The 13340-nt window shown below is 40.5% G+C and overlaps 2 protein-coding genes across 2 annotated transcripts; both read left to right on the forward strand.

Moving 5' to 3' along the window:
* Window positions 1–409: 409 nt before the first annotated feature.
* Window positions 410–7391, forward strand: LOC115150839 (activity-dependent neuroprotector homeobox protein). The gene is made up of 4 exons (XM_029694559.1): window positions 410–780; window positions 3859–3975; window positions 4184–4276; window positions 4508–7391. The coding sequence occupies exons 2-4, from the start codon at window positions 3868–3870 to the stop codon at window positions 6761–6763; spliced, it is 2457 nt and encodes an 818-aa protein (XP_029550419.1). The 5' UTR covers window positions 410–780; window positions 3859–3867; the 3' UTR covers window positions 6764–7391.
* A 326-nt stretch (window positions 7392–7717) lies between these two features.
* LOC115150840 (bcl-2-like protein 1) lies at window positions 7718–11761 on the forward strand. The gene is made up of 3 exons (XM_029694560.1): window positions 7718–7864; window positions 10053–10722; window positions 10969–11761. Exons 2-3 carry the CDS (start codon window positions 10207–10209, stop codon window positions 11110–11112), a joined length of 660 nt encoding a protein of 219 aa, XP_029550420.1. The 5' UTR covers window positions 7718–7864; window positions 10053–10206; the 3' UTR covers window positions 11113–11761.
* The last annotated feature ends 1579 nt before the right edge of the window (window positions 11762–13340 follow it).

Consider the following 13340-nt stretch of genomic DNA (forward strand, 5'->3'; position numbering starts at 1 on the left):
ACCAGATACTGACTGGTTTTCTGATCCACGCGTCGCCCCTACCTTTTTTTTTATACGTCTGTGACCAACAGATGCATATCTGTATTCCCAGTCATGTGAAATCCTTAGATTGGGGCCTCATGGATTTATTTCAATTGACTGATTTCCTTATATGTTGAGTTTATATTTTTGTTCTGTATATATAAAAAAGGCAGTAGTATTCCATGGGCACACATATCCTGGATTATGTGGGTGGGTCCATTTCAAGTAAAACATACTTGTAATGAAACTTTCCTTAATTATACACGCAAGAATCATTGTTGTGACTTTTGAAACAATTACATACTCAGTGCTAAAGAAAGCACGTATCTCAGAAAAAAATCGTAAATTAAAAACTTCTCATCCCCAAACATTCACTTCCGTCTTTTTCTCCTCGCCATTTTGGATTGTATTGTTGATTTGGTTGGGGGTTAGTTGGGAACATTCAGGAGAGAAGGATTGATTGATGATTATCAGAGTGTATTGTAACAGTTCAATGTATCTTATCTAATATGCACTAGCATGTATCACAAATATTTTGCCTGTTAGAAATTAATCTAACATTGCAGATGGCACAGAGATTCGGCTAGCTAGCTAAGCAGCAACACCGGCTTGGCGAGGACGAACAACAACTGCATCATTGAGTTGGATTCAATCGTTGGCCAGCTAGCGAGCAAAGGTTACTTGTAAACTAGCATACTATCTCAGTAAACCAGATTTGGGCTCCTAGATTTTTTGTGGTCGGGTTCGGAGACATACCAGGTAAGATTGGTTGGAGGAAAGACGCAACATTTGTTTTATAATTAGCTAGCTACGTTATGTGAGGCAACTGTCGTTAACTAGCTGACAAACATGCATGGCTACGCTAGCTAACTGGTTGGCTAACTACTGCATGCTAGCCAGCTCGCTTTATACTAAGCTTAACCCCAGACGTCAGCTAGCAAGTAAGTTAAATAGTAACTAGCATCCATTATGTGTATTTTCTTATATTTAACAACGTAAATAACCAACGTTGTGGTTAGCAAGCTTACCAACATCAGATCTAACGTTAGCTTAGTTCGCTAACGCGCGGTAGTTAGCGGGCTTCTATGCTTGCTAAAAACGATGCCCTTTCACGGTAACAATAGCTAACGTTAGCTATATACTACCCCGACTTTTCAGGACACTGACATTTGGAAATAGTCGCTAGCTTTACTGTTAACAATGTACCTAAGTAGCTAGTTTTGGTACCGTAAGTTCAAACGCCTAACTTAAAGGCACAACTAAGCCAAGTTAGCTAGCTAATTTACCGTTAGCTAGATAGTCGTCTCAAAATCTTTGACTGAACGCTACCATTATTACCACGTTTAGCTTGCTGTAGTCACGACATCACAAGCTAGCTAGCTAGGCCAAAAGATCTGTTGAAAATATATCATGTTGTGCCAGAACTGAAGTCCCATCACTTCTGTGCCACCCATTCGGCTTGTGATTTAGCTATGATTTTCATCTGCAAAGAATCATAACTAACTTCATAGCTAAGGCATCAGTGATTTTATACGAAACATGGACATAAAAAAATATATTTTTAGGATTTTCACGAAATGTAATCCATAGAATGGTCCTTTTTGGAGGAATGATTGTTGACATATATTTGACATTGGATCTAAAAGCTTAATTGCGAAATAATTAGTTGGTATGTTTATGACATTTTGACCTTATCCAGGCCTCCTTTAAATCAGTTAAAGGTAACTAAATGTAATCGAAATGTCCACTACAATATCCCCAAAAGCAATTCTTTATCATGAGGGCCATAAACAATAACTAGTAATGCTGCATACTCAAAGGTTAAAATCTAACCTTTCTGGTAAAAAATAGTTATACATTTACTGAGGTGTAGTCACTTTTGCGGACAGAAGCTCAAGTACCCAGTACAAATATGATGAAAATATTATATATTTAATTCCTATTCAACAAAACTGTATGAATAAGGCTTGAAATGACTTGTATTTACATTTAGCAGACGCTCTTATCCAGAGCAACTTACAGTAGTGAATGCATACATTTCATACATTTTTTTCTCCGTACTGGTCCCCCGTGGGAGTCGAACCCACAACCCTGGCGTTGCAAACGCCACACGGGATGCTTTCTAAATAATGCATATTCAAATTCTAAAACGACTAAAAAGATTTCACCTTCCTTATAACTGTAAAATGCATATTTGTATGTTTAGTGTTAAACAAAATGTGCATATTTTCTAAAGGTCTTCCCCTGATAGCTGTGAACGATTCAAAGAGCTCTAAATTGTTTTCCTGAACTCTTTAGGAACTCGACTTTCATCTCATATTAATCTTGTCCGTCTATGACAGTGTTTTTTTTTTTGTTTAACATGTATGAATTATTTTAGAGTAATCGCTATAAATTGATTTCTGAATGTGTTACCACGATGAAACCACACTCTCCTGCTGCGCTACGATGTAAGGATATCAGGCATATGCTTGGTTGGTGATGTAGGATTCAGCCAGGAGTTGAAAAGCAAATTAAATGGTAGGGACATCCCAGCTTGCTTCAAGTGGTTTCAGATTTCACAGGCTAAAAAGGGGACCTTATATCTAAGAGGTTTTAAAAACTCCATGTTTAATCTGTAAAAAGCTTTTTGGGTGCCCTAAATGGGCCCAAAAAATAAAAAAGTGGCCCCCTCTTGACAGCGGAGACAGAAAGTTACATTTTAACGTTCATTTCCAGCAATTCTACACATTTTGCCGTGGGGTGGATAATTTTTACATTTTATAACACATTTCAAGCAATTCTACTAATTTTGCCATGGGACAGAGAGACCTTTCTGCAGTTTTAATCCTCAACAAGCGAGTGTTGCAAAATACATTTAGAAATCTATATTATTCAAATATTGCATCCACACTGCTCGCGTGCGCCAACGAGCATCTGCGTTGCCACGGGCTAAAATAGATGTCAGTTTTATATCTGACGCAGATCGCACTGCAAGTCCTGCCTCTCCCATCTCCTCGTTGGTTTATAGAAGCAGGTATCCAGTCGAAGGTGGCCAAGCTTCTTCTCACAAAAATGTCTGTAGCGTCCGAACGGTTTGGCCTACAAACTTTTTTGACCACTCTATGGAAAGGGGAGACTCTGACAATCACAATGGTGTTCTCTGTTTTGCTCTACGACCCCCCCCCCCACCGGTCAAATGTCAAGGGACTACACATTTTACCATTATTTATGCTATGATATCTGAGAGAGAGTGACTATCAAAATCAATGGGTGCCCCCTGGAGGTCAGAGCCCATGGGCACGTGCTGTGCGTGCCTGGTTGGTATTCGCCCATGATTACTACAAGTTTAGATAACTCGTTAGACTAACCAATCTAAAACTTGCATTGCCTACTATGTGTGCCATAAGTTATAATTTTTAACCAGCTGAGATCCCACTCTGCAACTTTGATATGCTCGTAGACTGGAGTCTATTATGTTCAACAATTTAGAGAAAAATGTGCCAAATCACAAAAAAAATCATATTCATAAATTAATAAGAAAATTGTTATAGATTGGTTAGCTGACAACGTCACAAACGATGCGCGCTATTCAATGTGGCAAAAGTCTGTGTTGTGATTCTGGGTGGCCAGATAGCTAGCAACAATGACAAGAAGCTGCCATGCGGGGAAACGTAGGTTGCTCATTTCAGCTATTTGTATCTTATTCTTGATACCATATCTTGTTTTGACTGATGTCATGTCTGTGCGAATATGGCTAAAATTCGCTAGCTAGCTAACCATCAACTGTAACGATGTAGGCCATATAGGTTTGACATGAGTACTAATAGAATTCTCCCTGATTTATTCTTCTTGCAGACTGGAAAGATGTATCAACTCCCTGTGAACAACCTCACTAGCATACGAAGAGCAAGGAAACAGGTGAAGAAGGCACTTAGTGACATTGGACTGGAGTACTGCAAGGAGCAAGCGGAGGTGAGCTTAAATGTTTATTTTTCATAGCTTTTACCTAAGGTTTTGGTTGAAGTCTGTCTGACTTCTGTGAGTTTCATTCATAATGTTGTAGTCACTTGTGGTCTCAAACATTGTGGTGGTAGAAATGAATAGGCATATATTCCAATTTGACAGGATCCAGCATACAGTTCTGTGATTTCTGATCAAAATGCTCTTCCCTCTCACATAGGACCTCAAAGAATTTTGCCCAGATGAGAACTATGTGAAGAATACTGTCTGCCTGGAACTTTGTTCATGGGATCCGTCATTCTCCAAAACACAGGTAAATCACTCGCACTAGCCAATTTAAAAGATTGGTTATTCAATTACCACTTATTTTGTGGCTTGTAATGATTATAGTGCTTCTTTGTTTGTCACAATTATAAATAAAACTAGTTTTGGATGAAGGAGCAATCATTAACATTTTCAAAATGTAATAACAAAGTAAAACAATTAACCATTTTTTGGTGCAGTGTCCCATTCTTAAACTCTCCTGGGTATTTGTGTCTTACAGGAGTACCGGTCAAAGCCTTTCTGCTGCACAGAGTGCCATTTCTCTTCCAAGTACTACTCAGGCTACAAGAACCACTTTCGAAATGTCCACAGGAACAACTTTGAGAGCCGCATCCTGCTCAACTGCCCTTACTGCACCTTCACTGCAAGCAAGAAGACTATGGAAACGCATGTCAAGGTCTTCCACATATCCAGTGCGGTGCGTCAGGGTCTGGGCGCCTACCAGGGGGCTGCTGTGGGCACAAATAACAAGGTGGAGAGGGCAATGTACTATTGCAAGAAGTGTACCTACCGGGACCCTCTGTACAATGTTGTGCGAAGGCACATCTACAGGGAGCACTTCCAGCATGTGGTCTCACCCTATGTTGCCATGGTCTCAGAAACATCAGTCAAAAATGGAGCCAATGCTGTCAATGGTAACAACATCCTCTGTAAGCGCTGTCAGTTCTCCACCCGTAGCTATGAGGCGTTAGTGCAGCATGTCATTGAATATCATGAGCGCATTGGCTCTCAGGTGACAACCATGATTGGACATGCTAATGTTGTAGTGTCTAGACCCCAAAGCTATGGTATGACCCAGAAGGGTTCTGTGGTGACTGGGGGTCGTACTCTGACGTCTGAACAGGTTAGCCATATGGTGGGGGCCCATCAAAAGCAGGGGCCTTCTGGACTGAAGAATATGACCAGTCAGTCCTCTATTGCTGGCCAGCGTTTGACCATTCCTGGCCATAGTGGGTTGGGAGAAGGCAGAGCCTCCTTATCCAATAACTTAACATCACCCTCAGGAAAGCAGGTTTCTGGTGCTAACGCTAGTCTTACATCCCAAACACAGAAGTGGAAGATATGCACGGTCTGCAATGAGCTCTTCCCTGAAAACCTGTACAGTGCTCATTTTGAGAAGGCACACAAGGCTAAGAAGGTATGGGCAATTGCGAAGTTCATCATGAAGATCCACAACTTCACCAGTAAGTGTTTGCTTTGCAACCGTTATCTGCCAAGTGACACGTTGCTTAACCACATGCTGATCCATGGGCTCACCTGCCCACAGTGTCATGCCAGCTTCAATAATGTGGAGAAAATGCTGGATCATGTGGGTCAGGCTCACCCAGATGACTTTGTTGGTCCTCCAGCTGCCTCCCCGCTTACCTTTGACCTCACAATTGGGCAGGCTAAGAACAAGATCATACAGCTTATTGTTATAACCTATAACATGAAGGAACCTGTAGCTGCCCAGGAGCAGTCTATGGCTTCCCATGCTCAGAACAGCTTCCATGCTCCAGTGAAGGGTCTGCCTTCAAAGATGCCAGAAAGAAAGAATGACATGCTTGCCAGAAGTCAAGCCACTGTATCTGGCAGCAATGAGGTTGGCAAGACCCTATGCCCACTGTGTTTCACCATCCTCAAGGGTCCCATCTCTGATGCATTGGCACAGCATCTGAGGGAACGACACCAAGTGCTTCAGACGATGCACCCTGTGGAGAAGAAGTTGACGTACAAGTGCATCCACTGTTTGGGTGTCTACACCAGCAACATGGTGGCCTCCACGATCACTCTGCATCTTGTGCAGTGCCGAGCTGTGGGCAGGGCCCAGAAGGGCCCGGGACCAAAGTCTGCCTTAACACTCAACTCTTCTGGTGCAGGGTTCTTAAAGCGTCAGCTACCCACCCAAACCATGTCTGACTCCAAGAGGATGAAGATTAACAATGATGTTGGATATTACCCCATGGACAAGCCAGGGGAGGCTGTGGATCTAGTGTTGGACCCCAGAAGCTATGAGCACAAGACCTATGAGGCACGAAAAGCCTTCCTCTCAGCCTATTTCAATCGTCGCCCCTATCTAACCTCACAGGAAGAAGAGAAGCTGTCTGCAAGCCTGTGGCTCTGGAAGTCTGACATTGCCAGTCACTTCGCTCACCGAAGGAGGTCATGTGAGAGGGACTGTGAGACCAGGAAATTGAAAGTGCTACTTGGCTTTGACATGCAGGCACTCAAGGGACTGAAGCATGACATGGACTTTGAGGAGAAAACCAAGCTCCCTATCACCTCAGTGGAGAAAGCCTTTAAGTCTAGGCCGACACTTAACACAGACCAAAGCAAACGATGCGAGACAATTAACTGTACCCTCAAACTAAGTACTTACACAGAAGTGACAGAACCCATATCAATTGACTCGTCTGATAGTGAGTCAGAACAAGAGGACTGTTCTGTTAAGAATGGGGAAGTTGACACACACAAATCTGTAGATGTCACATCTTAAGAGAAATCAAACCTGCCAGAAGAGAGAACTCCAAGCATTGATGGGCCTTCAAGAGAGAAGGTGCCTTGGTTTGATAACATGAGACATCAAAATGAGAGCAGTCTAAAAGACCTGCGGTACACAAAGTATAACGAGGGTTTGGTGCAGGTAATCATTGCACACTACAATTATTCGGTTATTGGAAAGTCCTGGAAGGTATGAGAAACTGACAGGACAAATGAAGACTTCATAAAGTCAATGGGATGCGCAGTTTTAAGTAAAGAACAATGACTTATGAATTAGGAACTACACAAGTATAGAAATAAACTTAACTTCTGGCTCCAGATAAAGGTTTGCTGAAGTGAGCTAAACAATGGTGCAAAATAAAATGTATGGCGTCTATAACTAATATTGGCTGTAACATTGTACATATTTAGTAGGCCTACATTAGATTATGCATACATTCAGACTAATGTCACAGTTTTAAGTGTAATAAAAAATGTTCACTCTTCATATAGGCATATGGATTGTCCACCCATATGATGTATTATTGTCATTTACATTTTAGAGATAGCAGGGTAACATGTATGCCTATGTTCACTTTTGTTTAATAAAGCTGTTTGCAATTAACCTTCTCATTTGACCAACACTAGTATCATGTCATTGTGCCCCTCTGTTATGCAAATATATTCCATTGCACAATTCATTTATTAAAGTAAAAATGTTTGTTACATTTTCTTTAAATGTTTGGAAATTGAAAAGGTCAACTCAGAGTAATAGACCCTCTGTGAAAGGGTAAGTAAATTATTTATAAAGAAATATTTGTACAAAATCTGAGGGAATACATTGATATAAATATCAGAACACGGAATATCTGCCCTGTGACATTTTGAACACAGGTCTCAACTTCCGTTGTGCCTAGTCTGATTGGTTCTTAATTTTGGGAAAAGGCGGAACATCCGATCTACTTGAGACAACTGGCCAATGGCCAACGTGCGTTATTGGCCTTTTCACTGCTGCAAATATGTCGATATTCTATATGCTTTTATGCACAAAAAGGAATCCACCTTTGAAAAAATCGATACCTCTCCCTTGAAAGGTACTTCAGTCTTAGTTGCAATTGTAAGTATGACAGACCATGGTATTTTTAATGATTGGGTTAGAAAATATTACTATGGAGATCGGAAGCTTGTACAGTGTGTAGCTAAGCAATATATGAAGCTGTCATTTGTAGCTTGCTAGCAACGATGCTAATTTGATACGTATAATTTAGCTACATACATTCACTTATTTTATGCATACCGTATTGAGAAATTATTGCTTGGTTGTCACTTTTACTCCAGGTGATATTAACTTGATCTCAATACGTTTGTTTTTGAGCTGTGAAATCCATTTATATGGCTATTGCGCAGCAGGAAAGCAAACACATTTTGACAATTTGTTACTAGTAGCTAGGTTATGCACTCTTGTCAAACGTGCCATAATGTAAACAATAGCTATATTAGCCGTTTTATTTTATCTAGCGAAGAAAGCGCATTGTTTGGAAATTAAACGCTTTAGATCTCTGGCGGTCGGTGCCGTTTTAAAATAAGTATGGCCTTATTACTATTACAACATATTGGACGACTGCCATTCGTATTCCATTCACCCAGCTCAATGTAACATCGATAGGTTTCGGCTACTACATGATACTCGAATTTTCCCTATACACATCATGAGGTTGCTACAACCTAGCCTATGAATGAAAGTTTACAACGTAGGTGCACAGGTTGAGAGAAAAATGTGAGTAATCAAGGTGACAGTGACATGTTCAATACCGTCTTGCACACGTGCCTACATCTAGTTGATCTAGGGTGTAATCATTAGTCCAGTTGCAAACGAGAGTTTCTATTCGACAAATGCAGTGATGTTTATTCCCGTTTTGTTCCTTTTGCAGCCGTTTTAGAAACGTTTTTCAACAAAATCGGCTATATTAATACACCTCTGATCAAACACAGTTCACTTTAATAGCAGCCACATCCTCCTCTCACATTTTCTCTTCACGTGTGGACTTCAGTGCACATCAGCTGCCTGTGACCAGGCGAAAAATACTTTTCCAAGCCAAACCTTCCTATCATAACTGGTAACTGCTACACACAGCCTGCATTGTTGTCACCATATTAGCGAATGTCATAGTCAACATAGCTAATAGAACTAACGTGTTAGTAAACCAGCTACAATCATGCAGTACAGTGAGTGTACAGTCAGGAAGCAGTTTAGCTAGCAGTTACACCAGTGGGCCCGGTAGCAATAAATAAACAAAACCAAAAGTTTACCTTGACTTGGAAGACTTCTAGTGTTGGATAGACACAGCTAGCTAACATAGCATCCCTCTGTTTTAGTAGGCTAAACTATCTAGCTGCATTTGCTAAGTAAGTGAAAGTGAAAAAAATACAACAAAATGTATAGCTCGCTCTCTCTCTTGCTTCTCATTCAGTTTTGAAGAAATTAATGTAACTTTTAAACTACTGTCTTTCTCTCTGAGTCAACTACTCACCACATTTCATGCACTGCAGTGCTAGCTAGCTATAGCTTATGCTTTCAGTATTAGATGAATGATCTTATTCTTTGATTGGTTGGACAACATGTCAGGTCATGCTGCAAGAGCTCTGATAGGTTGGAGGACGTCCTCCGGAAGGTCTCATAATTACTGTGTAAGTCTATGGAAGGGGGTGAGAACCATGAGCCTCCTAGGGTTTGTATTGAAGTCAGTGTAGCCAGAGCATGATGGAAACTAGCTGTCCTCTGTGTACACCATGGTGCTACCCTACAGAGTGTGTTTGAGGCTACTGTAGGCCTTCATTGCGAAACACTGTGTTTTATTCAATTATTTGGTGACATGTAAATATATTTAGTAAAGTTTTATAAAAAAATGTAGACTTAAATTTTTTGGAAAAACACTGAGGAGGCTGGTCCTCCCCTTCTTCCTCTGAGGAGCCTCCACTGCATTTAGTTAGCAAAGACAGCTAGCTTGCTACCTGACATCAATGGTATTAATTGCGTAAATAGTTTCATATGTGTGTCAGCGGCTTATTTGGAGATGCATGTTTTTTTTTTTCTACCTTACCCAACAGACCTGGATTTAGCAAGACTTTCTATATTGGTTTATGTAAGGAGTAGTAGATCATAAAATTGAATTACATTATTTCTAGGAGATTGTGATGCTGCTGGGGCAGAGAGTTTCATTCTTAATGACAATGACCAATAGAATCCAGTGTTTTCATGTGTTCTGCATCTGAGAATTTGTGTGTGCGTGTTTTTTTTCTTCCAGGGTGTGATTACTTGTTGCAGCCCAGAGGATACTGCCAGACGGCAAGCCTTCATTCCAGACATCCCAGTTACAGTGTTAGGTATGGCAGGAGAGCCCTGCGGATCCAAATAGTGTAGAGTCAATGGATAAAGAGGGTGCATAGAAGGTGGAAAATATGTCTTACAGTAACAGGGAACTGGTGGTGTTTTTTATAAGCTATAAACTGTCCCAGAGAAATTATCCATGTTGTCAGTTGGTGCTGGAGGGTGCAAGTGGGCGGACTGAGGGGGATGAAGCCATTGCAAATGGGTCTTTGGGAAACAACAGGAACGGCAGAAGCAATTTGGGTAAGCCTTCCTCTCCACAGGGGGGAATTGAGGCAGTGAAAGCAGCACTACGGGACTCAGTGGATGAGTTTGAGCTGCGTTACACCCGCGCCTTCAGTGACCTCTCCTCCCAGCTCCACATCACCCCTGCCACAGCCTACCACAGCTTTGAGAGCGTGATGGACGAAGTGTTCAGGGATGGGGTCAACTGGGGTCGCGTGGTGGGCCTGTTTGCTTTCGGCGGGGCCCTGTGCGTTGAGTGTGTTGAGAAGGATATGAGCCACCTGGTGATGCGCATCGCAGACTGGATGGCCACCTACCTGGACAATCATATCCAGCCCTGGATCCAGAGCCAAGGAGGATGGGTAGGTTAGAGCTGATACTATACATCCACACATTCTATATCCTTGTTATGGAATTTAGTAATACATTCTCATTGTCAACACTATGGTGTGTGTGTGCCTCGTTTTCTGCACCCACTCTCTCTGAGAAATTGAGAATACTATGATCGACTACCCTAAAAGGAGAAGCTACAGAGGGGTATTGGGGTACACTGATGGGTTGCTAACACAGTTCACTGTATTTATCTTCCTCTCTCTGTTCCCTGAAAGGACCGTTTTGCGGAGATCTTCGGCAGAGATGCAGCTGCAGACGTCCGACGGTCCCAGGAGAGCTTAAGAAAATGGCTGCTAGTTGGGGTGATGCTGCTTTCAGGAGTACTGGTCGGCACTCTCATCATGAAGAAATGCCAGTGAGTGGTGGAATATGAGCTACATCTACATTACCCCCAGCACATATAAACCCAGCACATATAAACGCAAAATCAATGAAAATAGAACTAATAGTTTGTTTACATAAGCCCAGTCTGCTTGTGCACTGACAGAAACCTGATTAGTAGCCCTGGATATTGCAGTTTTTGGGCAATCAATATGTAGCTTGGTGAGCTGTTTTACTACTCACGTCTCCTGTCCTGCGCCCTTATTTTTACATTTTAAAAGTGATACGTATAATAGCATTTTATGATATTTTTCATATTATTGGTTTTATTTTATTTTCTTTACATTTTTAAAGGGTGTTGCATTCAAGACTAGAGATGCTTTAAATGGACCTGATAAGCTAAGAGTGAATGGGAAAAATACAGCTTGTGTGATAGATTGTTTTCGTGTTTTTAGGTTTGTGTGTTACCCTGTATACCTTAGGACCAACTACAGACATTCTTTCCAAATGGACATTTGACCGATTAATATTGAAGATTCTAAAATATTGTTTTTATTTAGTTTGCTCCAAGAAGTTAAACTAAACCTGTTTTCATTTGACTTTTTTTTTTTTTAAGTGTTCGGTTCCTTCCCTGCTGTGCTGAAGTTTCAGGCATGCACTAAATAATAAAACATATTCATGTTTTAAGTGTTTTTGTTTGATGTGATTCACTGACAATAGTACAACACAGAGAGTGAGAACACAGAGTAAGTAATACATTTAGATTGGCCACGCTGCATTCTCATATGCCATTAGGGGGTGCATGTGCTCAACAAATACAGTTTCTGGAGCGACTATTTTTCAGCCTCAACTCTGCAACATATCAGGAATACCTTGTCCTGTTTCCCATAGAGTGTTGATCTGAAAAGTGTATCTCTAATATACTGCTAATGTCATATTGTCTCTCGAAGCTCTTTGCTAGTAGAGTTTGGAAATGGCTTACAACACTGATGGCAGTGAAACATCCAACTTGGCTTGGAATCATAGTCCTGCTACCCTTACACAATTAAGAAGCCATTGTAATCCCTTTGAATTTCATATTTGAATCTATAGTATGTAGTTGTAAATAATGTATATTTCCTGTTCTCATCCTACACAATGTAGTTGATTTTATTTTTTTAATTTTTATTTCATACATTTTTATTCAAGAGCACATACAGAATAGTTTGATGTATTACTCTGAAGAAGAATCACATAGATTGATAAATTTGTAGGTATTGCCAGATAATAACATGCTACTGGATATATTAATTGGCGCCTACAATATTCAAAACACACGAAGAGATGACTTCTCAAAGAAGAAGGCTGAAAGTCTGAATGGAATAGACATGACAGATATGGAAGGACTATATCGAGCAGGCTGGACCGAGCCTGTGGTTGCTAATCTCTCCCTGTCATTTGTTGCCTTTTCCGCAAACCATAGCTAGCCACACCAGCGGATAAAGCCAGTTAAGGAAATAAATTATGGAAACTCACCAGCTTCTCAGAGAATCTAACTCTTACTCGTCATATTCTCATGTCATATTCCCTACCTCTGCATCTTGCTTCTTTTTGAAAGCTCACAAAACTGTGAGCTTAATTAGCCCGAAGCAGAGTTTTGTCTTCAAAACGATATTATTATAGAGAACATGTGTAGGGAATATACTGTATATAATGACTGATATTTATGGGAAATAAAGGCCTCTTCTCTATACATCAGGCTTGGCCTCAATTCAGAATTTTGGAATTGACTCCCATTCAACTCATGAGTTGAAATTTGAATTTAATTAGTCACACCCCACAGGATGTACAATTAGAGTTTTAGTAACAGGAAGAATAATTTAATTCAGTGAAGTTCAAAGAAATTCAGTCATAGCCATGAGAGTTTCATTGAATCTGACAGGTCACACTTCCATACACCAAAGAATATATCACTTTTCTCTGGAAACAATGTTGATATACTCTTTTAAACCTTAGTGCTTAGAATGGACCATTATATTTCCACCAACCCTTTCATTTGTTTGGCTTATTGTTTAAGTCCTCAGGGTCAACCTGAGGGTGAAACTAATGCATTCTGGGAAATTTATTTTTCCCATATTGAACAAAATGTGATTTATGAATTATAATAACTAAGAATAGTCACATACAGGTTTTTATTTCCTTGATCATTCATTAAGTTTTTCCTGAAAATCTATTGTTTCAACAATATTTTATATGCATATACTATATGCATATACAGTACCAGTAA

Source organism: Salmo trutta, chromosome 16, assembly GCF_901001165.1.
Source record: "Salmo trutta chromosome 16, fSalTru1.1, whole genome shotgun sequence".
Classification (NCBI taxonomy): Eukaryota; Metazoa; Chordata; class Actinopteri; order Salmoniformes; family Salmonidae; genus Salmo; species Salmo trutta.